At 43.3% G+C, this 24,952-nt stretch overlaps 1 protein-coding gene across 2 annotated transcripts in view; it reads right to left on the bottom strand.

Annotated features, from left to right (window-relative positions):
* The window catches only part of ARHGEF4 (Rho guanine nucleotide exchange factor 4), a 220,913-nt gene that overhangs the window by 116,218 nt on the left and 79,743 nt on the right, over nt 1-24,952 (bottom strand). Inside the window, exons 4-6 of one of the 2 annotated variants that reach the window (XR_003530675.1) lie at nt 5,951-10,360; nt 3,272-3,327; nt 1,744-2,070 (exon numbers count right to left, since the gene is read on the bottom strand). Coding sequence is in view for 1 of the 2 variants with exons in the window: in XM_027661803.1 (XP_027517604.1) it covers nt 1,744-2,070; nt 5,951-9,529 (3,906 nt within the window). In the remaining variant the exon portion in view is untranslated. The remainder of the gene's footprint in view (nt 1-1,743; nt 2,071-3,271; nt 3,328-5,950; nt 10,361-24,952) is intronic. The other variant, XM_027661803.1, reaches the window with a different exon arrangement.

The following is a 24,952-nucleotide window of genomic DNA, read 5'->3' on the forward strand; positions in this document are numbered from 1 at the left end:
GGGGGTGGAAATGCTTAAAGGGGAAGCTGTTTTCTGGCAGCATCCAAATGTGCATTCAGTGAGCAGAGCAGACAGCATTCAAACTGTGTAATCTGATGGCTCCAGGGGAAGCTATTGAGGGAACTGGTCACTCCTCTCTGAAGCACTAATGGTCTCAGTGCTGGCCAACATGCCCTGCAGCACTAGATTTCCATCGCTATCCACTTGTCAAGGAATCGTGAGGAATATTTTTGGCATGTTTTACTGATTTCTGTTTATCACTGAACCTGTGTAAGCCAGGGATTCATTTTCACTACCTTGTATCATCCTGTACAACACTAAGCACTCAGAACTTTGAACAAAATGCAAAAGTAACCCAACTAAATTTTTTTTCACCTTAACATCCACACGCCTCAGGAGCCTTACTCTGACACATAGGTGCTATGGAGCTGAGCCAGGGAAGCTCTCACTGAACTGAGAGCAGGAAACCTCACAGAATCATACCCAGCACCCATCCTAGCAGCAACTGGCAACACTTTGTTCTGAAGAGCCCCACACATACAAAATAGCACAGATTTTTAGTCCTCGTCCCTGGGGAGGGAAGAACAGCTGGCAGTTTTTCAGAAAACCTGTTTCTGGAATTGGCCTGGCTTCCTGTCCCAGGTGCCCATCTGCTTCAATGGGAGACTCCCCCAGGCTGGCATGAGGCAGCAGGTTTTCCCTGGGAAAGCTGAGCTATGTCAGGGGAATGTTTCGCCCTCACCATTCACAGAACTATTTGTGCACATAAGTTCAAACACATTCTGAAGTGGTGACAGGACAACTGGGGCCTCAGCTGCCCTTAAAGATTGTCATTTTAATGCAAGAGGAAGCAGAAACAGGCAACCAGGACAACAGAGAGAAAGGGAAACAAATACAGACAACAGACAAAACCAGAAAACCCCGAGGAAAGCTTTTATTTGAATATCTGCTACTTGATTTCAAGCTTGATCAGAAATTTTTTCCATCTTATCATGACATACCGCAAGGAGCATCCCTTAATCTCATGTCCTTTCTCCCCAGAAGTTTTTTATTGTATATGAAGGCTACTTTTGGCTCTTGGATGCAGATTCATGGCTCTCCCTGAAGGGAACAGACCTTAGCTCTGGATCCAAGAGTAACAGATGCCATTGGTGTGAGTCACAACAGCCACAAAGTTTGTCACAAGCAATCATAAAGCTGATCTAAAAGTTTCCCCCAGTGGAGAGGAGAATATTAATGGCTAAAACTCCAATGGCAATGTTCTCTCGAGCATTTCACAGCAGGAATTTACCTCAGTAAGAATTGTGGAGTTGGCCTCAGATACAAGGGAAATCTTATTTAGAAGTCCCTTATTAAAGTTATACAGCAATGCCACAGGGCACAGAATGAGATTTCATCTGTTTCATTTATATTGATTTAAGGAAACTCTGATTTGCTCCCTGCCCTCCCTATGTCTCAGCTCACAGAGCAACCTGATGCTCTTGCATCCTATTTCCAGTATAGCACAGGGCAAGAACTGTTTGCTTACAGTGACTAAAAAACCCACCACCTTTAGATACCATCACTTATGGACCAGGTTAGTGTTCCATCAGTCCCTGCAGAGTACCGGGCCCACAGAAAAGCTGACAGAAGTGGCACCAGACAAATTTCAAGGTCAGGAACATGATGACAGCAGAGAGAAGCAGCTGGAGCAGAGAGGAAGACAGTGCCAGAGGATGAGGATGACGGTGTACGGCTCCTTACTTTTAACGGGTCCCCTGGGAGATGCTGCGATTGAGCCCCTCTCTCTGGCTGTGTCTCCTTCTCTAGCTTCCTTTTTTGGTTCCTCTCCATCCAAACATCATCGAAGCTGAAGCACTTATAGAGGGGTTTAGGTCTCTTCCTCCTCCTCTCTGGAATCTCCTTGGCTTTTTCATCTGGAGCAAGGCAGGAAAGCCTCCAGGCTTTGCTCTCCAGGGTGGAGCCAGGGCGAGGGGATGGTGGGACCCGGGGAGGCCTCCTTTTGCGATGGGGAACCCATTTCTTATTTGGCCTCTTTTCAGGTGCAGTTTGACATTGCTGTCTAGACTCCTGTTTTACAAACAGCAGGTGAAAACACAGGGTTTGCTGGATGGAAATGTTGTTTGCTTCAAGTCAGTTTGAACAGAAGATGGCAAAGCACAGTTATCCAGCTCCAGAACTACTCAGAAGAAAACACTTAGGAGGACTCCACCCTGGAGCAGGAGCTCTGTGATCCTTTGAGAGTGCAATATGTACTCCCTCTGCACAGGGCAGGGCCCTTTTCACCCTCATTCTAGATGGCATATTACAATAACATTACTACTCGGATTTAGGTCACTCTGTCTGTATAATATTATTTACAAAGACAGACAGTATCTCTGAAAATAGGAAAATGAATTCCTGTCTGTCTCTGCTTTTCTGACTATACTTCAGTTATATAATGTGAAAAGGCTTCCTAGATGCCTGCAGGTCTGATATAGCAAGCCCTGTGTTTCCTGATGTGCTCTTTACACTATCCATTTTATTTGTTTGATGCTGGGCCAAGAGTAAGGAATTGAACAGCTTTACCTTTCACTCTCATTGAGTGGTTGCACAAAATTACAGCTTTTACACTAGAACAACTGGAAAGCAAGTGTGCCCTGAGGCAACCAACCACTATTCCAGGTAGCATCAGTGTTAGAATCGATAATATTTAAGGTGGGAGACACCGACACTGGGGAATGAATGATCTCAGGAGTCTCTTTTCATGACAAATAAAATGCTCTATTTGATAGTTGTATCTGTCCAGTTTGCCACAGTTCCTTTGAAGAACCCCAATAAAACCAAACTCCAGGCACTTCCTATCTATTCTCAACTAACCAACAATTCCAGATCAGTTCTTCTTGCCCCTGGTGAGAGATGCCACAGTCTAGAAACAGTAGATGCTGTGAAAAAGGAAAGTGTTTCCTGCTGGTGTTCTGTGCCTAATGCCATCATACTGAAGAGGAGTGAGGATAACGTGCAAATTCCAAACATGGGACATTTTAGGACAGTTTGCGCTTGCCTGCTGAATAACACAATTATGTAAGTAAAATCATGCCACAAACAGATTAATTAAACATGTAACGAAGTTCCTGACAGATGGGCAAACTGGTAATGGTTCTGTCTTGCTGTTTTCTGCATAAAATCTTTGTCCTGGAGGTAACCTGGAGAATGTTGAGAATGTTAACCACTAGCAGGTACTCAGAGAGGGGCTGCTCTGTGCCCCACCAGGCTAAGAAGAGTTACTTACCAGGGGGCAGCCAGAGGTGTCCAGGACAAGCTGATCCAGTGCAGTTTGGCACAGCACTGTAACACAGATAAAGCCACACCTGGCTGGGGGCTTGGGGAATATGTACAAATCCCCTGCTGGAGAGCACATTGGGAAGTGAACTCAAGAACTTCACAATTATGCATTTGTTTTGAAATAATGTCTTTTGTATGTGGAACAGAAAAGAAATTTTCTCCAAATCCACTGATAAACTTAATTTTATGACCTCTTTACTAAGCAACATACATTGGGAAGGCCATGCTTAGTGCATAGAGGATAATGGTGCTGGGAAGACTTAACACTGTAAATATACTTTGCCCGATGTCTCTGTTGTATTTTCAGGGATTTCTGAAAAAAACAACTTCAGTTACAAAATCCAGGGTGCAGTTCTACTTCATTTCATGAAAATGGAAATAAATAAAGCCCTATCTGCTTTACTAGATTAGATGTTGTGTGTTGAAAGCTGAGACATTTACATTAATTTCTAGGCTCCAGTTACATTTGCCCAATTTCAGATATCATATTTTGCAGCCTCCAGAAGAATCAGGAAAATTAAACTGTTTTTATATGGCTTAGATACCATTTAAATTTTTTATGGTTTTCTTTGAATAATTTAATCTAGCGATCAATTTAAGTAATTATTTATTTGCTTCTAATGGTTACATTATAGGATATGGGCTTGCCTGTTCAAGGCTTTACACATACCTCATCTTTCCACTCTTTTCTAGATGTTCTTTTGAGCTATTATTTACAGGTCAGTGATTTCATTCACCCTCTGAGAGGCTTCATCTGTTGACAGCATGTATAGTCCAAATCTCTTGCTTTTTCCTGGGCTGGTGTAACACTGCTGTGTCTTGTCTGGAATGTTGTGTCCTCTATTAGGTTTGTAGGTTAAGTTGATGCCCACAAAACCAAAAGATTTTCAAGTAAAGCTGAGCACAGAGGGGAATAAAGTAAATTCTCTTCCCCATTTTCCACCAGCAATTCTGGTACTACAGCCCTCACTTCTCCAACTGCCACCCACACACTTCTTTGGATCAGCTAAAAACCCCAAGCCAGTCAACCAAAACACTTTCACTGGGAATATGTGCAGAGAGGTTGAGGCAACTGGGTTTATTTAAGCTCATAAGAAGGCACTGGAGGCAATATAAGGGCAGTCACCAACAACTTTATATTTACATGGATGAGGGATCAAACTCCTCTCAGTAATGCTAGACAATGACACAAGGCAGTGGCCAGAAACTGTAGCTTGGGAAGTTCTGGTTGGGCACTAGGAACAAAAAATTCTCCAGGAACATGTTTCCCAGAAAGGTATTGAAATCATCAGCAGTGGAGGTTTTCAAGACTTGATTAGGCAAAGCCATGGTTTGGTCTATCTGGAGGTGCCATTAGTCATGTATGCTCCTACCAACCATTTGTTTGTTTGTGTCTACACAAAAAATAGGGAGCTTCTACGAAAAAAGTAGGGAGAAAGGATAGGTTAAGATCATTTTGGAGGGTATCAAAACTTTTGTGTACATTGGGATTTGAGAGACAAAAGGCAACAGCAGCAAAGCTGTGTGGGGGCTCATTTGAGTAGAACACAAGCAGCCCTCAGCTGTAGAATAGATCAAGCAGTTCTAGATTAGTGAACACTCTGGAAATTGTCTGCTCAGGGTATGCAGAAGCTCATACCATCTCTCAAGCGCCACTTGTGATGATCTGCTCAACAAAATTATTCTTCCATTTCTTAATGACAAAACTCATCAGCAACAAAACTGAAAAAATAGCAAAAGTAGCATGATCAAGGCATGTCCTGGGATCTCAATGACAGCTCAGTCTCAGTCACTCTGGGGGTTGTGCTTAGCCACTGAAAGAGATTCCTAAGCTCCCAACCACTTTACAACATGGGAAATCCTCTCTGAGATTAAAAAGCTACCAACAGAGAAGTATCTGCTTTTGAAGGCTCCAGCCAATCAAGAGATCCCTACTGAAGATACAATCTGTTCTGCGAGATCCAGCCTATGCCAAGGATTTCACGTGTTACCTGGATTAGAACACAATACAATGTGAAAAGGAGACCCTGACTCCATGAGGGTTGTTTTCTGTTTGCTGTAGAAAAGGCAGAAAAGGAATTCTAGCAGCAACCAAAGGGTAGTTGGGGTGACTGCAAAAGACTTATGTTACTTTGAAAGACAGCTACTCATTGTCTAAAGAAAGAAAATTATTTTATTTCTTAAAAACTGACTGCTAGCAATGGGAATTGATTTCTATGTTACCTTTCATGTTGAGAAACTTATTCACTATATACTAGTTACAAGGCTCAATACTGCCTTAAGAGGTTATCCCCTCTAACCCAGCAAAAAAAAATGGAGTTGAACACAGTGTGGTGTCTGTATATTCTGTCTGAGATATGTTATGCATTAGAGCTGCTGTGATTACTCCATTTTAGATTTTTGTGGCAAATCCTCCCCTAAAGAGTGTATCAATTCATATAGGCTTGGACAGAAACAGAAAGGATGAGTAGTGCTACCTGTCTCAGACCAAGAGGAATATTAATGTCCTCATCTAACCAAAGTGTTCATTGAGCCATTAAGGAGTTTCACTGGAATTCCTAAGCCATATTAAATCAAAAGACTGCAAACCACACCACCCTCTGATCATTCCCAGACAACAACTCACCTCATCTTGGAGCATGTCACTAATGGAAGAAGCTGTATTTAAGCTGATCTGGGATTGACTGCTTATGCCACTGTCATCCCTCTGGTATTCGGCATCCAATGAGTGCATAGAAAGTAAGAGACTACCTCTGGGTTTCAATGTCTTTGGTCTCTCAGGAGCCTCCAAATTGCTTTCAACTCCAGGGCTGTTCCCAAGAGAAATCATGGAAGTGGCACATACTCTTCCAGGATAACGGAAGGTCCTCTGGTGAGAAGTGGATCGTGGACTCTGCGGTTTAGGACTCATGGGCCTACAAGGCATGTCTTTACCATCGGAATTTGCGTGGTGGGGACATGATGGACTTGACTGACTAAATGCCAACTGCAAGTCAGTGGGGCTAAATGGAGATTTCATCCAGTATTCCTCTAGGGAAGTATTTAAACTGTTGCTGAGAACCTCCTGCTGCTCATCACAGTCAGAACTCTGTGAGTATTTAATGCCCAAGTCATGGGACTGTACTCGTCTCCTCCACATACCTGCAGGTGAAGAGACATCAACAGGTTCCACAGAGTTGTCAAAATAGTTGGAGCCACTATCTGCTTCTGTTTTAAAAAACGTGTGTCCATTGGAACTACCCTGTCGTTCTACTGGTGTTCTCATCACGTGGCCACCACTTGCACTCAGACCCTCCTGTGTCGGTGATAAACTTGCTAAGACAGGCCTTTTTAGTCCATCTGCCTCCTTGCTTTTTAGAAAAGCTTTCCAGGTGCTCTGGCGAAGTTTGGCTTTCTCCTTTTCATTTTTCAGTGATACTCTTGAACTTTGCTCAGTGTTTTCCTTTTCTGTAGATCTCGACTCGAATAAGCTGGAGAGGGATTTGTGTGCCAAGGCCAACCTTGTCTTGAACTTCTTGCCCTCAGGGGTTTTGTTCCTTTTGTATTCGCTTTCAGGGAATGATTTTCTAATCCCAGAGTGCTCCACAGGTTCGCCATCATTGTTTTCAGATGAACCTGAAACATGTCGATCTGCATATTTGACAGGTCCCAAACAAGGAGAAGTTGAATTCATGTCTGTGTCTTCCATCAGTATCCGACCAGAGCCAGAGGCCTTCCTCAAGCTCAATCTGTTGAATAATCCTGGGGGTCTCTCATAGAATAAATCATCATCATCAGAGTACTCTGAGGTGTAACTTTCCTTCCTGTGGAAGACTAAACCAGATGGACAGCTTTTCAAAGACAGTAAACTTGCGGTGTCTTCATCATCTTTCCCAGCTTCCAGCTCTTCTATCTTTGCCTTGCTGCCAAAGAAACTGCTACTTCCCTGATTTTCTGCTGTGGCAGGTTTAGTTTTCCTGAAAGATGTCATTTTTGAGAATACTAAAAACCTGGAAGCTTTCCCACTATTCTCATTCTTTGTTGGCTTCTGCACTGCTTTATAGAGACTGCTGTTACTTCCCAGGATGTGGGATAAGTTGTCATCCATTTCCTCGCTGTTAGTGCTGCAGGTACTTATATTATCCAGGCCCAGCATGCAAGTATTATGGATCTCCCTGTTCACAGACTCATCAAAGACATCAGACACATCTAGGCTGAGTGCACTGTCTTTGCTGGGGTTAGCAGTGTCTTCTGCAGCAGAGCCCTGCCTTCCTTCCCTAGGAGAAGGTCCTTCACAAATACCTATTTCTTCCTTTGAGCCATTACAGCCTTCATTTCCTTGCCTGCCTACTGCTTGTTCAGAGACAATGCTGGGCCCTTGAAGGTCATCAGCACCATCTCCCGGACACAAACTGCTTACACTGCTGCTCGTTTCCAGTGTAACTGCACTAATTACATGTAAGCCTTCCTCTCTGCCTTGATGTGCTTTGAATTCCTCTTCCTTAGACACTTGGTCATCTCTTGTTCCAGGCTTTCTGGAGCCTGACTTTCTGAACTGTTCTAATTCAAAAGCAGTCTGTGTTCTGCAGGGCTCTTCCTCAGAGACCTTCACACCACCTGTACTGTGTGATTTTATGAGTAGTTCTTCACAGGGATCTATCTGACTTTCTGCACTAAGTGTATCATTGCTCGGTGATACAGTAACGCTCCTGAATTCCACTTCCTCACTTGTTACTGTGGGATTACTACAGGTGAACCCTAAGGATGAAACTGCATTGTTTTTTTCTCTTTTCTCTTCTGAAACTTCTGGTTCTACTTCAGCTGTATCCCTATCAGGGGGTACCTCTACACTGCCAGGAATGGGATGGGCGGCCAGAATTTGTTCTTTACGGATACAGTTTTCACCAGGAACTCTCTCTGGCTCATCATGAACTTTGTTCACAGTACCAAGAGATATCAAATCCCTCCTCACTACATTTCTCAATCTCTTGGTTACCACTTCAGTAGGAAGGTCATCATTCAGTGTCTTGGACTGTAATCCTTTCTGCTCTACAGAGACTATAATTAGTGCAGGCTTTAACTCTGGAACCATCATTAGATCCCTCCTCTGGCTTATATAATTTGATCTGGCAGTCCTTTCAACAGCAAAGGCGCTGTCACTGTCTTCATCCTTTCCTTTATGAGTAGGATGTTCATTTCTTACTAGCTCAGAGTCGCTCCTTAAGGTACCAGTTTTGCAACTTGTATTTTGCTTCAGTGGCTCTTCGTGCTCTGTCCCAGTGTCACTGCCACCTGGTTGTACTGTGGTTTCCAGGAATTTCCAACCAAAGTCAAGATTAGAAGAATGATCTGCCCATCTTTCTCCTGCCACAATCGTCATACCTGACAGTTCTGATTCGAGGCCATTCTCCTTCAAGCATTTTTGGTCTATTCCACTATTGGAAACACAGTTTATAGAACAATCCCAATCTCTCTTTTCCACAACAGCAGGAAAACTTACATGAGAAGCTGCAAGGTTCTCAGTGCCACCAGTGCCCAATTCAACATCAGTATCACAGGGGAATCTGCCTGCTTCCAGAGCTCTTTCAGCTTTGTACTCATCACTTTTTATGAGTTCTTCAGTGTTTATGGTCACTGGCTCACAGTCCAGGGCAGAGGAAGTCTGCTTTTGTTTGGGGCTGCACTCACAAGCATCACCCTGTGTTAAGCTGTCAGCACAGGTACCGACTGGCTCTGGGCTCAGGCCACATGTCTCTGATTGCAAATAATAATCAATGCACTGGGGAGAGCCTGCTGGTTGAGAAACCTGACACTCCTTTGAGTTTGTGTCAGTATCAAGAAGAGATCTTTTTATGCCAAACTGGCCCTCTATTGCTGACTCAGGGCTTACAGGTACCCTTCCTAAGTTTTTCCCAGTGTATTGAAAATCCAGCCCTTGAAGATGTATTCTGGAACATGACCATCTGAATTTGTTTGTAAGGTGAATGCAGCTCCCCACATATTCTGTCTGACTTTGAGCACTGATGTTTTCAGGTACACTGTGCCATGTTTTACTTTCTGTAACCTCTGACCTTGTGTGTGGTGGCCGAGATTTTGGTTTGAAGCAACTCTGGTAAAAGAGTGAATCTGATGTCAACATAGTCTCTGTATGTCCATGTTTTATCCTTTTGCCTGTAGTTTCCTCACTGACAGCTGAATTCCTCCTGCTGCATTTTATACTGGACATAGAATCTAACTCACACTTATAGTCAGATGTCTCAGTGTAACTTTTAGAGTTAGGTACATTTGTTTCAAAATGAAGATTAGGCAAACTACAGCTAGACACTGCATCTGACTGGAAGGAAAATTGCTGTACCTCAGGAAAAATCAAACAATTTTCTGAGTTTGCTTTGAAACAATCAATGCTTAATACTGCAGGATGTTCCCTCTGTCTTGTAACACCATCTTCTGTAGGTACTGGCTTGGTACAGGATTGCACTTTAAAGCTTTCTAACTCTGCTTTATTTTGCAATGCTGCCACAGAACTTCTCTTTGCCTGTGATACAATGCCCTCTTCATGGAATTTGTTCTCTGTGATAGAAATATCACTAGAGAATGTTTGTTCTTCATCACCCAGTTCTTCACCTTCTGCCCTTGCAGACTGTACACAAAATTCAGTCTTGCTTGGTGCTGCTTTTATTTTGTAGGACAATCCAAACTGTATGTGCCGAGTGAATTCTGGCTGCCTGGAGCACTTCAGTCCATGGAAGGTTGTTTCTGCCCTTTCTTTGGGAAAATTACAGCCCAGGGTTTTTTTTTCAGTGAACAGGCAGTTTGAATCCAAGCAAGAGTTCCCAGCTATGTCACTAGAAAGAGATTCTGTATCTGATGCACTCTCGTAAGGCTCAGTTTTTACATCTGACAAAGATCCACTCTGATGTGACACGGTCTCAAAATAATCTTCATCTGTTTCTTGGCTGGATCCACGTACCTCCAGCTCTGTTGTGCTTGGGGTAGAAGTACTCAGATCGTCCTCAAACTCTCCTTCACTGATGTAGTTTTCAACTGGCTGTGGAGTCTGTGAATAAACAGAAAGGAATGCTTTAGCAATGATTTCCCATAGCAGCAGGGTAACATGAATTATTATTAGAAAAAGGACTTCGGAACAAAATTAATTTAATACACACTGATGTCTTTGAAAGTTATACTTGATGTTTTACTTATTGATGGTCCTGAGGTCTTGGTCTTTCTATTTCTTACTTTTCTTTTCCTTTAATGGTTCTTAAATAATCTTTTTTTATTTCATATGCAGTTATACAGAAGCCAAAATTTTACTTTGGGCCACATCTTTCATAGCCCATTACCAAAACACATTTCACATTCAAATACATCAAATGAAAATCATCCCTTGACAGTAGATCTAAAAACTCTAATGAACCCATCTTCAAATCTGAGGAGGAGGTTTATGTGGAAAACCTGAGAAGTAATTGTTAGTGTCTGCATTAGAGAAATCTGGCATAAAAATATGCAGAAACTGCACCTGAGTAACCAGATATTACCCATACCAAAGCCTGACCCAGAGGTGAAAGAAGCCTTAGATCTCATTTTCCAGAAGGTTTATACCAGGAGCACTAAATGTATGAGTTATCAGAGCACATCCGAACCAGTGGCTCAGAGCAGAATGATCAAACTGTCAATATTAGGAAATGTCTTTATCCCAGACAGCTACCCTGGGAGAGCCTCAGTCTTCTTTTCTTCAACCATCAGAAAGTTGTCTGGATGTTTCTTAGGATGGAAGAAGATAATGAAATCACAGCAGGCTTTCAGGAGGTAAAAATAGTACTTGCTGTCTGTCAGCTTCACGTTCCGCTATTGTCTGAAGTTCTACAAATGTACCCAACAAAGATATTTAGCTGATTCCAGCTAAATGAGATGCCACGTAAGTATAAATGGCAGCCTTTAACCCTAATTCTGGATGCTTCTTTAACCAGGTTTTGGTAACATTCCTCACAAGAATCATTGGTACATTTTAAAATCTGAAAACTGAGATAATAAACAATGAAAGACTTTTCTAAATAACAAACAAACCAAAAACCACCACAAGTGAACGGCAGCCATCAAACTAGAACACAAGATCCTTCAGCCTGACTTGCACATCAGGGTGCTTTGTCACAGAGGAAGTGTGAGTCCTCATGTGGGAAACCAAATTCCAAATCACATCAAAAGATATGTTACAGAGTTCCTGATTCTAGGCACCAAAACATAGAGCGTAAATTGGAAAAGGGAAGGCACAAGAGTTATTTCCAAATGGGATCTCAATAAGAAGACTGGTATTTTCTCTTGGCGGAAGAAGGAAAATACAAATTGAATGGAGGAGGGAAGGGGGAGAATTTAGTGCTTTAAACCAAGTCCAAAAATCACTTTCACACCATTAAACCTGACCAAATTGCACTGTAGTGGCACATGAGTCACATAACCAGCAGAGCAATATGTCCATTACTGTGTGCAATCAGTGATACATGTAATTGAGTTCCTTTAATAATGTGAAATCCCACTATCACCAGGACAGAAATGACCAGCACAGAGCAGCATTTCACATGGTGACAGCACAGCACAGAACGTGAGCGTTGGCTCTCACAGCAGTGACTGCAGCAGCAGCTGCTCACAGTGACAGCACTGCCTCCGCAACGCTGTTCTGAACACAGACCTACAGATGGCCATAAACTGAGATAAAAACTGTTCAGGCAAGGAGGAACAAAGTAATGAAGATGACTGACTGTCCTCAAGGATGATTATGAATTAAATTACAAAAAAAATTGGGGCAGAAATCCCTTACAGCCCATCTATCATTCCAAACATAGCTATGTCAAAATATTCATACTGTGAGCCCTCCCAAATTCATATTTGTTTTTGATGGGTATTACACAAAATTTTGCATTTAAAGCAGAAGCACAGGCCCCACAATTGCCTCCATAACTTGTGAGGAATGAGGAAACAGCTTCTAGGTATGAAGGGCACCAATTAGTGTCAACCAGCACTCCTGGACCGGGCCCAAGACTGAATATGTGCCCCAGTGCTGCTGAAGGGAAGAGTCACTGCCAGGATCAGGCTGGGGCCACCTCTGCCAGCTCTGCCCTGGGATGGAGTTCCCTTGAGGAGGGAGAGGATGTGGAAGCTTCAGTTCCCACCAAGTTTAGCAAAGTCATCTGCCTAACAAACGGGGGAGGCCTAGAGCTGACCTCTAGTAAACCTGACATTCGTGAGCTCACTAAACTTCCCGTGGTGACCAGGGAAGAAACCCTAACAGGACAAACAACGTGCAGATGGTGCCATTTGTACCTTCTTCCACGGGTCTTTGACTTCTCAGCATCTCCAGGAGGCCAGGCCTTTGCTCTGACCATGTGCTCTGTCATATGTGGTTTTATTTTCTCCCAACTTGTAGTGTGTGTTTTGTTAGGGTTTCTGCAACTAATTCTCATGATGTTTTACTGGGGGGGTTAAGGACTCACTCAGAGTATAAGGGGAAAGTTTACAATGGGCTCTGATGCAGCCCTGTGATCCCAACACAGACAATCAGAGGCTCAGGAACTGAGCAGATGTGTGGCAGTGATTCTCAAGTAGGCTTCTGATGAGACAACAGTTCCCATGCCTTTAATTTCCATAAGATTGCACTGAGAATTTCAAAAGACAAATGACAGCTTTTTCCTGGGAAGAGTTCTTGAGAAAACCCTCAGTATCCATGGACAGAGTTGTGTGTTTATACATCTCCTCAATCTCAGAGCAGATAAACAGTTGGAAGAAAGGGCTTGAAATAAATACGAGAAACAACTACCAAAGTAAGGCTTTTGCACTTCACAGACAATAGAAAAATAACAGCAAAGCTGCCCCTGCCTGCTTTTCTCTTGCATCTCTTTCACCAACTCTGAAATGTGCCAAGAAAACAGGATGAAGCTGAAATTACTGATCTGCCCTGTTATCATTGCATGCAGTCATGTATTATCACAACCTAAAGTCACCAGAAAAATGAGACATAACTTTGTTGTGTGGAGATCTCTATCTCCATAACATAAGACACCTTCCATCCAAGTTACTCTCATATGTGACATCTGTTCCCATGGGCTCAGTGCTCCTGTCTTGTGAACACTTCTAATTTGGCAGAGAAGTCATGTATCATTTTTTCTCTAAATCAGATTTGGTATTTGAATAATTTTCTCACACAATATTATATTGTGCCAATTGTAAGTTTCGTATTGTATCTCCCTAATTTTCTCTGCCTAACAACTAGCAGGATATGTTAAGCAGACAATTGTTTTACTTCAACTAGTCTTTTAATTAAGGATTTTGTCCTTAAATCTCACAACCACAAAAAAGAATCTGACCATTTATGTGATCTTTGCTTTTACTTTGAATGCAAGTTCTCCAAGCAAGCCTAACTTGCTTTCCCACTAACTTGTGCCTGACTTTAGTTATTACCTCATTTCCAGTTCAAGGAACATCACAGAACAGTTTTTCCCTGAACTCAAGACAACATGAAAGCATTTTCAGTTGATATTTCAAAGGATTCAGACAACTGTTTTCTCCATAGGTGGTGTTGATAACATCAAAATCTTGAGTTGTTATCAATATACATTTCATGACTCTCCCTTCATACCTTGTTTGACCGAAAGGCACAGCGCAGTGTCTTTGATTTGCAGTGTGATGAGACTAAAATGCAGTTCCCACGAACACAGGTGAGAACAAGCCAGCCATCCTCTCTGCTCAGCAAGCCTCAGCCCTGCTCATGAGGTAAAGGAAATGTGCAGTTCCCAGGGCAGGCATCACTTACAAAGGGTCTCACCCTGCAGAGTGCTGCGTGCCCTGCACTCCTGCTGATGCGGGTACGGGTGAGCTCAGGACACTCAGGATTTGGCTGTGCCTACTTCAGTACTCCTGGTGGGGTTATCTACATGCTCTCTCTCCATCACTGCCTTTGAGAAGGGCAACACTAATACAGCCAGTTAAAAAGAGTGGGGAGACAGAAAGATAGATGAAGCTAGTGGGTAAAACTGGCCCTTTCACTGGCAGTATAGGCTGTTAATAGAGCTGCTTCAGGCTCCATTTGTAATGTCATCTAGGGTTACTTGTATTGGTTTAACTTGTGACCTATATATTTTAAAAATAAGCTGAGTGGAATTGCTGAGTCTCTAAAGCTCCTCATTGCTTTCTCACAGAGAGTGACTGGGTATGAAATTCTGAAATTCTCATGACAGCTAAATGGAAAATACTTGAGGCAATCTAAGATGGTAGCATGAAACTCATCCACCCTCAGTGTAATGAGAGCTGTGAAAAGCTGAGCTTTCTTCTACAACCAAGTAGGGTCTTAGGTGGCCTAAATAGCTTTGAAAAATACTGGTTGTGGAACTGTCATTATTGTCATTATGGATATCCTGAGTTGAGGGTACAGAGGAAAAACCAAAGGTGTATTCAGTCACAGGACAGAAACAGCATTCAAAATACCCAGTTTATCCTTTTGTGCCTTTGATACACCTCTGCTTATAGAGGTACAGCCTTGGAGAGAGAGAGAGAAGAATCTGGCCTCCGGGCTTTGGTCTCTCCAATTGGGCTGGCAGAGGTTGCCCAAGGTAATGTCACTTCTAGAAACTTGGATGGTTGCCAGGTTGGAAATGCCTGGAAAGATCTAAGACCGCCAAGCCTTTCCAGAACAACTGCCACAGAAACGGCTTTTCACAAACTAAGTTATGTTCTTGGATTTAAAGCAAACACAGCACAAAAAGTGTTCCTCTTCACAAAAACTTCTGTCACAGGGTTCAGAAGTGGTTCATGGCAATGATGGAGCACAGCTGCCATTCCGGGGAACCTGGTTCACTCAATCACCACAGAGCTATAAACAAAAAGCCCTTCAAACACATTTGTGGAAAAGATATAGACTCAGAATTAATGGTCTCAATTTACCTACACTTTTCCATGCTTAAATAAATGCAAAGCCTGAAATCCTTAAAGCAAACTAAATGCCAGTCAGGGGTTGGATTATACATGCAATAAAGAGACATAGGCCTGGCTCAAGGGAACTTTGTGTGGCAAATGAATTTGCATGTAAAGGTTTATTCTCAGAAGGGAAAACACAGAATTCTTTGGGAGAGCCCTCCCTGACACCCAGAGTTGTCTTTTTCAGGGTTCCCATAACACAGAAGCACAAGCTTGTGAAAGCTCTTAAGTGACTGGTGGCACAACCAACCCCTCAAAAAAGCTCCCAGTGGGACAGGACTTCAGATGGGAGGTGACAGTGCAGGGTGCAGAGCAGTAGCTGCGACCCACCCAGATCCCTCTGCACTGATGGACTGCGGCTGGAAAAACGACCCAGCAGAGATTCACATTAGAAACTAGAATGAAAACATAATGAAAAGTAGCCACATAAGGTCCCCAAGGCCTCAAATTATCCTCCTGATCAAACCCAGATACCCCAACCCTTTTGTTAAATTGCCTTTATTTACTACTGACTTGTAAAAACAAACCTTATTACACTTAATGAGGAAGAAGTAGATTTAAAGACATTAACTTCAGGCAGAACTTCGGTTTCTCAGTCAGCAGAAAAACATGTTTTCTGAATTGTCAGTCATTTCAGTGGATATTATAGGTGCTTCAGATGCTTATAAAGAGCACAGCAGCATGAAGAAGAGCAGATGCAGCGCTGTGCTTTGCTGAGGACTGCTGAGCAGTGATGCTGTTGTCAGCACTGAACCCTCACAATGATTCTTCTCTGTGCACAAATGGCATTCCACAGGCACTCTGAAAGACAGAGAAATGAAACCCTCTGCAGGTAGTGAGGAGAGTGCTCTATAGCCACTGAGTTATGACTTGCAAAACTCGCAAAACATATTCAGTCTTTTTCTGCAGGACACAAAAATTTGCATCTTAACTGCACAAGAGGGAACAAAATTCACAGATGGATGAGAGAAGCAGAACTTCCCCAGGAGGTTCTTACTTCAGTCAGTGCAGATATGTACATGCATCCAAAAGCAATTTTGGCACAAAGTCCTCCTGCCGTTTGGTGACACAGATGTTTTGTTAATCATCTATACACAGCAACAGCACTGTTTGCAGGGCTCTCCATCCTTAAGTGGTAACATTTTTATATACAGAACCATTCATATATAAAGGCATTAAAACAACATATCTCCTTTTCCACAGAAGATGGATTTTTCATTGTTCCCAGATGGTGCAGTTACTTTTTACTGAAAAATATCTCAAATAAAATTGTGTTGATTTGTGAGAACTTGCCCTACACTAATGATTACTGGCGTGAGGAAACAACCCACAGCCATCCACTCATATGTGTCCTGCTCTATCAATATTTAGTGCCTTCACTAGAAAGCCTCTAAATGGTTAAACAGCTCCCAGATCAGCAGGACTAGGTGAGCAACTGCACAAGGCTCTGGCAGCTACCATCCCTCCAGTGATAGTGCCAGGCCAAGGCAGGAGGGAGAAGGGTTTGGAACAAAGGCAAAACAACACACAGAATCAGTGAAATATCTGAACATCACAACAGCATCCTAACTGCCAAAACCTCAGTGCGTCTCCCCCTCCTGCCAGCCTGAGTGCTCTGCTTCTGCTCAGTGTTCCAACAGCACAGCCCCTATTAACCTGCCCCAGAGGTCATCTGGGCCTCCACCATGATGTTGTCTCATGACACTTGATCAGTACAGGACTGCAAGAGCAGAGAAACAGCACAGGCACTACACTCCACAGAGCTTCTTCAATTCCTTCCAGCAAGCCAATTCCAACATAAAAACACTTTTATAGCCTGAAGCCAAAGACATTATCTCCCCATTTGCCATTAACATTCCTACTGCTGGTGGTAGCTTAGCAGAAGTGTTGGCCAAGGTGGATCCCAGTGGGTGTGATCTGGGAGCCATCTAGAGGTGACGGTCCCCTGAACAAACATTTCAGTTCTCACTGTGCTGCAGGGCAAGTGGCTCGCTATCAAATTCCTTAGCACTGCTGTAGCTCCAGCCAGATAGGACTGCCTAGCAGACAAAGAGGAGAGGCAGTGAGGAGGCATAAAGATTTATGGTGTTAAGTAGAAGATAAATATGCAAAAGAAGTTATTTGTACAAGATGATTGCACAAGACTGAAAAGTTCATGGCTCCCTGTATCTTGTATTTGTGGTTTATTTCTTCCATTAAGTTTTACAAATACGTTTTTATCAAAGCAGCAATATGAGAAAAAATTATTATGAAAACACTTGTAGATTTATTCTCACAAAATGACAACTGATTTGTACCAAAAGAAATCCTTCATTTTAGCAAAGACTAACTATGTACATTCACCCTTGAAATGTAAATTTTAGACTGTATCAATAATTAACACTTACTGTTATGAAATATAAAAACATCTTTTTTTTTTTGTAAACATGACAATATAATACATCAAATAAAATTTGGAATGTGAACAGCTAAAATTCAGACTCCAGCAGCTCCCCTGCTCTCTGACACGATTTACATTCACTGCACTGCAACACTCCCTCTGCTGGCAAATCTAAAGGACAATATATTGCTTATTGCTTCACCGTGCTTCTCCGTTCAGCACGTGGAAAGCTTATATTGTTAGATTGCTGATTATCTTTCTATGAAAACAGAGATATATTTTGCTTGCTTTATAATACCAGGTCAATACTCCTCCTACCTCACACTCTTTTCTATATTTAATTAACAGCAAAAAGCTCAGGATGCCCCAGAAAAAGATAATCAGAAGTTACTGTGTTGATGTTGAAGATAGAGTGTAAAGATGGAACAGGTAAATTGGTGCTCCCATGAGGGGGGGGCTAAGCCACAGTGAAAACGCATTTTTGAGCTAAAATGGAAATACAGCTCACTTGGCCACAGGGAAGCTCCTGCCTCAGAGTCACGGAGGCAAACGTGCATCAACCTCTGTGTAAATGTTACCATCAACCTTTCACTAGGGCAGATGCACCTTTGAGAGGCTGAAGCTGCCTGGCAGAAGCAACACTTGGCTGTGCACAGACCAAAAGCCCTACCTGGAAACTCTGTGAATCCTCCTTCAAATTCAGGGCCCATGCTGAACTCTGGTGCTGTGCAGCCCAGGAACGTCAAGTACTGACATCCTCCAAACAGTGGATGTTTGTATACTCTTCAAAAGATCATTATGTCCTGCTACTCTCTGTTGAACAAACACAGCACCCACAGTTAGTTTCCCCTCAGAGTGTTTAAGGGCATGTTTGACCACTTTGCTGAGGGGGAACCTTTAGGCTTCCTGGTGAAAGAAGTGGAGACTTCTGCTCTAGAAGACCAGACAGCGAGTGCTGTGGTGGTGTGTCCTCCCGCTGTAACCTTGTTGCAATTACATTTTTGTGAGTACACTTTAGAACAGACATATTTACCTTTTTCAAATGCAGTTCTTTTTTTTCAGAGTGCCATTAAGAAATTACAGAAGGAATGCTGAATCAAAGGAGTAAATATTTTAAAGACGGCAAACTCCCCTAAAGAAGAAAGCTAATAGAAAAAAACCCCAAAACCTCCATTAAAGACAAACAGTGGCCCAAGAAAGCCTAAGTGTATGTGTGCACATACATGTAGCCAAAAAATGTGTGCACATACATGTAGCCAAAAGACATCCACTGATATTCCCTCAGTTATCATCAATTCAGTGTTCAAGTATGGGAATGAAATTGGAAGTTCAATGTCATGAGATACATGGTTTGTTTATCTTTCAATCTAAATACTCAGCCCACTTCTAGAACCCTAGGCTTTCTTTGTTTAATCAAGAATTTCAGTCTTCAGAGTTATAATTCAAACTGTTAATTAAAAGAGGACTTCGAAGGGAAGGGCTTATATGAAGCCTGGGAAATGCAAGACGGTGACTGATACAAAATCCTGCCTTTCTTCACTGCCTCCTGCCATCACTGGAAACAGTATCACAAACATACTCAGCCACTGCAGCTCCCTCTTCATTATGTTGTTTGCTTTTGAACTAATATTTCTGTGGTCATGCTGCTCCTTTTTATCAGCCCTGTTGCAACATGATTACACCAAACACCCTTCCTCTGGCACATCCTGCTGCTGAGTTCCTAGATGCTACAAGGCCCATGACCTAACAGTGCAAAGTGCTGGATAAACATGGTGAGAGTGTCTGCCCCATGGTGTTTATACTCTAATTATGCAAGATAAAGGGAGGGAAACAGGTAGAGGCAGGAAGTACTATTTTCATTTACAGATTCTGAGTAGATGACTTGGTGTACTTATACCAGAGCATCTGTAGCACAGCCAGGCATTCAACCACCTCAATTCCTGCTCATTATTTTTATCTTTTCCTTTCTCTGTTGAGCCTAATATCTCTCTAAATGTTGAGGTCTCCTCAAACAGAACACTGTGTAAACAGAGGAGAAAGCCCCAAGGACAGTAAGAAAAGAGATGTGACTAAAAGATATCTATATAAACAGCTGGAGAGTCACTGACAGGACAGAAATGCACCTAACACAATTGTAAACACTTCTTAATGACATTTTAAGGAGGAATGGAATCAAAGTGAAGGCAGAAGTGAGATGGGCATTCAGAGGAAGAAAAAAAAGTAGAAAAAAAAGAACAAACAGGGAGGAAAAATATAGTATTTTATTTTGCATAGTTGGGGTGAGTTTAATGGGGCTCCAAGGGACACTCACTTGAACATGCACATCTATCATGAGATATGAGAACAGAAGTATTATTTTTTCATATATCTCAGTCTGACTTGCCATTACTGCATACTCTTGATAGCCTTAAGTAAGAGCTTTGCTAACAAAGCCAGCCTGGTCTTTGACAGTCAGATAACATTTTTTCCTCCTTTTGTTGTCATTGCACTTCATCTGCAGGTTAACTCCTGTCCATATCACTCCATGTGCATAAAATACATAAGGCTGTCCCTCCTCAACTGGCTTTTAGTAGTTGCTTCTCACACATTTGCCCTGCAGGGTATAACCTGGTCTCTGGACTCTTGGTAATGTTACACAAACAGAAACTCAGCGAACAGGCTTTGCAGCTAAAGGCAGCTCTTAAAAACAGACTGGACCAGACCTGAACAGCAAAATGAGGAACATGGGAAGAAGGAGGATTTTCAGACATGAGAAAGGAAAGGCTAAGTCTTGCTCATGAATTCAGGAAGTTAATTGAATCCAGCACAACTTTGCATCCTCACACCTTATTAGAGTAGCTGAGCTGGGCAACATGAGATATTCCAGTACCAACAGGCTGCTCACTCCCTCCCTGCCCTCTCCCCAGCGGCTGAAAAATCTTCTCGATGAGCTTTTCAAAGCAGAAGAGATCAAATAGCATGCCAATTTGTATGAAATAACAATTTTCAAGGAAAACTTAGCTAGCAACAGCATTGCAGAGCATGGGTTCAGCTAAGTGAAGTTGTACCATTTACAAAGACCATTTTTGCCCGATTTCCACTTCTCTTCCCACATAAACGGAAGTAGAAAGGGCTATTTACAGGGATTTTAAAGCCTTCACTATAGGCACAAGAACTGCATCCGTGCTAGGCCTGATCTGCAGTTCCTATTCAGGCTCAAACCCTTTCTGTGTTCCACTGTGAGGAAGAGAAAGCCTTTCATGTTGAGTGTCTGCCAAGGCAGCAGACACAGACTGAGGCTGGCATGTACTGCACACATGTGGGACCAGCTGCTGGGGCTGAGGAAGTGGCTCAGGTGCTTTTTGATGCAGCTACTCAGTATCCAGCTTAATGTCTTACTCCTCCTTTGATCTTGGATACCTGATTTCACCTCTGTTCCTCCTCTGTAAAACAATGGCAACACCTCCTGACCTCTGAGCTGTGCTGTAAATACCAGATTAAGTGATGGCACAGGGGAATGAAATCTCCTGACTCATGAGATAAATTCAGGTCACATAAACCCTGCTTTATCTTTCAAAATCCACAAGGGTTGTATGAATCTGTGACCAAAAGGTCCCCTTCTCACTCTGAGGTCCTACCTTTTCTCAGGAACCCTTTGTCCCAATCATCAAACTTCATTTGATGTCTTTTGATTTGATTTAGATTAGATACACTGACTCACGACATGGGTGAGTTAGTCTAACTACCAGCTGTGCTTTTACCACAACACTCCTGTCCCATTGGTGTAAACAGCTTCCAGGGATCTTCTGACACTCCCAACAGCGCGTGTGGCTAAAACAATAAACACAACAGTTACAGTGGCACAGGGAACCTGAGCTTGGCAATGATGAGGCCTCAGCTGGAACCTTCAAGAAAGCTCGATGTGTATCCTACATTGGGATACATGCAGCAAGTTGAAAGAAGAACAAGAATGATTTAGGATGAGTCATGGGGGAAGACTGAAAGTACAGTGCATAGTCCCGAGAGAGAATACAGTGTGAAAACAATCCTTAACTGCTGATACAAGGTAGAAATCTCCTCTCCCAGTGTATGACAGATAAAACACGATTTAAGGGATTTAAATTGAAGCAGATAAGACTGAAGTTAGACAAAATCAATAAAGCATCAATAGTATGAATAATGAAAAACTGGGACAGAATGCCTAGAGGACAGCAGAGAACCACCACTTTATGTCTTTAAGTACAGGTTAGATACACACCTGACAGGAATGACATAGGTAGAGTTCATCTCCAAAGGTAGGACAGACAAGAAGACCTTTTTTGGCTCCTTGTAGCCTTGTAATTCAGTAATTATTATCTTGTAGATGCTTATTCAGTTATTTTACTGTGATACACAGGCCTGGGGGGATATACCATTGTAACAGAGGTGACACAGAAGAGCAGTCATAAGCAAAGAACTCCTGCAGCAATCCAGATCTACAAGCAACCCACAATACTCTCTGCAAGTAAGTATTACGTGCAGAGCTCAGAAAGGGCCAAGGAATGTCCACTGAGTAGATGAGAGGTCTAGAATACATGACATATGAGAAAAGACCTGTTGCTTAGCCTAGAGAAAACGTCACAGTGCAACACGGCACACACCATCTAGTCCTTATAACTTAGGCTTTTTATTTCAAGCCTGTTATTTCAATATGATAAAGAAGACAGCCAAAGGGACAGAAATTGTCCGTACCCAAGTCCTTTGGCACAATCCATCCAGGCACCTGTGCCCTACAGTCTGAGTTGGGCCTCTGTCTCACGGGAAAATGTACATTACAGTGAAGATTCTTCCACTGGCAGAGAGCATTATATATCTCTAACTAGAACCACAAATTATATTGATTTAGTTCTTCAGATGGAGGAACAGCTCCTTGGTCTGTCATACTTGTGTAATACCAAGGGAGATTCCAGGATTGCAGCAAGTGTTCACTTTAACTTCCCTACACTTTAGCAATGAAGCAGTAATTTATTTTTTTTAACAGAAGGAGCAGAAACTGCTGCCTGCAGAAAGTGTTAACTTCAAGAGCATGTCACTCATTGGTTCAGTGGGGAGGACCTGGCTTTCCACACTGTCAGGTTAGAGAGAGGGATGGAGGACATGAGAGAAGCTGCAATAAATCATGACACACAATTTCTCCAACTCGGCAACGCGCAGAAAGAAGGAAAAGGTCTTGCAGAAAAAAATCCAGGGCAGCAGGATTGTGAGCAGAAGGTGGGAGTGGGTATGGTTATATCAGGTCATTCATTCCTCAGCTGTTCCCAGGCTCCCAAATTGCCCTGGGTATTAGCAAATTACTTCATGTGTCGGGGAATACAAAGGCAGAGGTGAGAAAGGTCCAGTCACTCAATCCACACCACATTTCCTCACCTAGCCAGTGCTAACTTGAATGCACAGAAAGACAAACCACCTGAAAGACAACGCAGTCATTGGTCACAGCCAGCACAGCTTCAGGAGAGGGAAGTCCTGCTTATCCACCTAATTTCCTTTTATGACAAGATAACCCACCTAGATGACCAAGAGAAGTCAGTTGATGTAACCTTTTGGGATAGTGTCTCTCCCAGGATCTTTCTGGACAAACTGTCCAGCCCACAGCTGGATAAACACATCCTGTGCTGGGTGAGCAATTGGCTCATGGGTTGAGCACAGAGGGTAACAGTGACTGGGGTGACATCAGACTGGTGACCTGTCACTAGAGGGGCTCTGCAGGGCCTGTGCTTTTCAACATCTTCATAAATGACTTGGACACAGGACTAGAGGGGTGATATGGTTTGAAGTTGGCTCCCTGCCAAGTCTCCAAACCTTACCACAAGAAGTCGTGTCTCCCCCCCCCCAAACCTCAGGGAGAAGAGGGAGAAAAACAACCAAGAATACCCAAAACGAGAGAGAGAGCTAAAGCAATATATATAAATATATTTACACTTATGTTACAATTATATACAATTGAAATATATACAATTTCACAAGGGAAAGGGAAGGGGGAAGGGAAAAGGAACAAAATCAAAATTATATATATATATATATATATCCCAATCAGTAGCCCGAGATCTAGTAACTAGAGAGTTAGCAAAGAAATATCCCACCACTCTCCTTGGGACAGCCGAGAGTCTCTCCGGGACGATCGCCGGCAACCTCCGCCTCCCAAGGTCGACAAGGCCTCACCAGGCCTCGCTCCCCAACAGGACAGACTCAACAGCAGGGAACCTGCACCTCCAAGCCGCCGGAAGGAAAGAGAGCGAAGGCCTCTCCTCCTTTCTTCTTATAGTCTGGCTTACGTAAAAATCATAGGGAATACTGGGTAAATCTGGACCCTTCCTTGGTTACAGACTGGTCACCAAGGAAGGCCCAGACCAAACTACCACAAGGGGACACTGAGCATGTTTTCCGGTGACACAAAACTGGGAGGAGCTGTTGATTCCCTCGAAGGCAGGAAGGCCCTGCAGAGAGACCTCAACAAATCAGAGGGCTGGGAAATCACCAACAAGGGGAAGTTCAACAAGGGGAAGTGCCGGATTGTGCCCCTGGGATGGGGCAACCCCGGATGTATGGACAGACTGGGAATGAGAGGCTGGAAAGCAGTGCCAGGAAAGGGCCCTGGGGTCCTGGTCAATGGCCAGTTGGCCCTGAGTCAGCAGTGCCCTGGCAACCAGGAGGGCCAACCCTGTCCTGGGGCATCAGGCCCAGCATCACCGGCTGGGCCAGGGAGGGGATTGTCCCGCTCTGCTCTGCCCTGGGGCGGCCTCACCTCAACATTGGGGCAGTCTGGGGGACACAATACAAGAAGGATATTGAGCCATTAGAGAGTGTGCAAAGGAGGCAATGAGGATGGAGAAGGGCATTGATTTGAAGCCATGTGAGGACACTGAGGGCACTTGGTGTGTTCAGCTGGAGAAGAGGAGACTGAGGGGAGACCTCATTGCAGTTACAACTTCCTCAAGAGGGGCAGAGGAGGGGCAGGGACTGAGCTCTTCTCAGTGACAGAACATGAGGGAATGGCCTGAAGTTGTGTCAGGGCAGGGTCAGGTTGGATCTCAGGAAACAGTTCTTCTCCCAGATGGTGGATGGGCACTGAACAGGCTCCTCAGGGCAGTGGGTACAGCACCAAGGCTGCCAGAGCTCAAGGAGCATTTGGATGATCCTCTCAGGGACATGGTGTGACTCGTGGGAATGGTCCTGCGCCGGGCCAGGAGCTGGACTTGATAATCCTTGTAGGTCACTTCCAACTCATCATATTCTGTGATTCTCTGATTTGAAAGCCTATGAGATCAGAGAGCTGTGCATTTTAAGCCA

This window comes from Corapipo altera, unplaced genomic scaffold (genome assembly GCF_003945725.1).
Source record: "Corapipo altera isolate COAL_440 unplaced genomic scaffold, ASM394572v1 175, whole genome shotgun sequence".
In the NCBI taxonomy this organism is placed as follows: Eukaryota; Metazoa; Chordata; class Aves; order Passeriformes; family Pipridae; genus Corapipo; species Corapipo altera.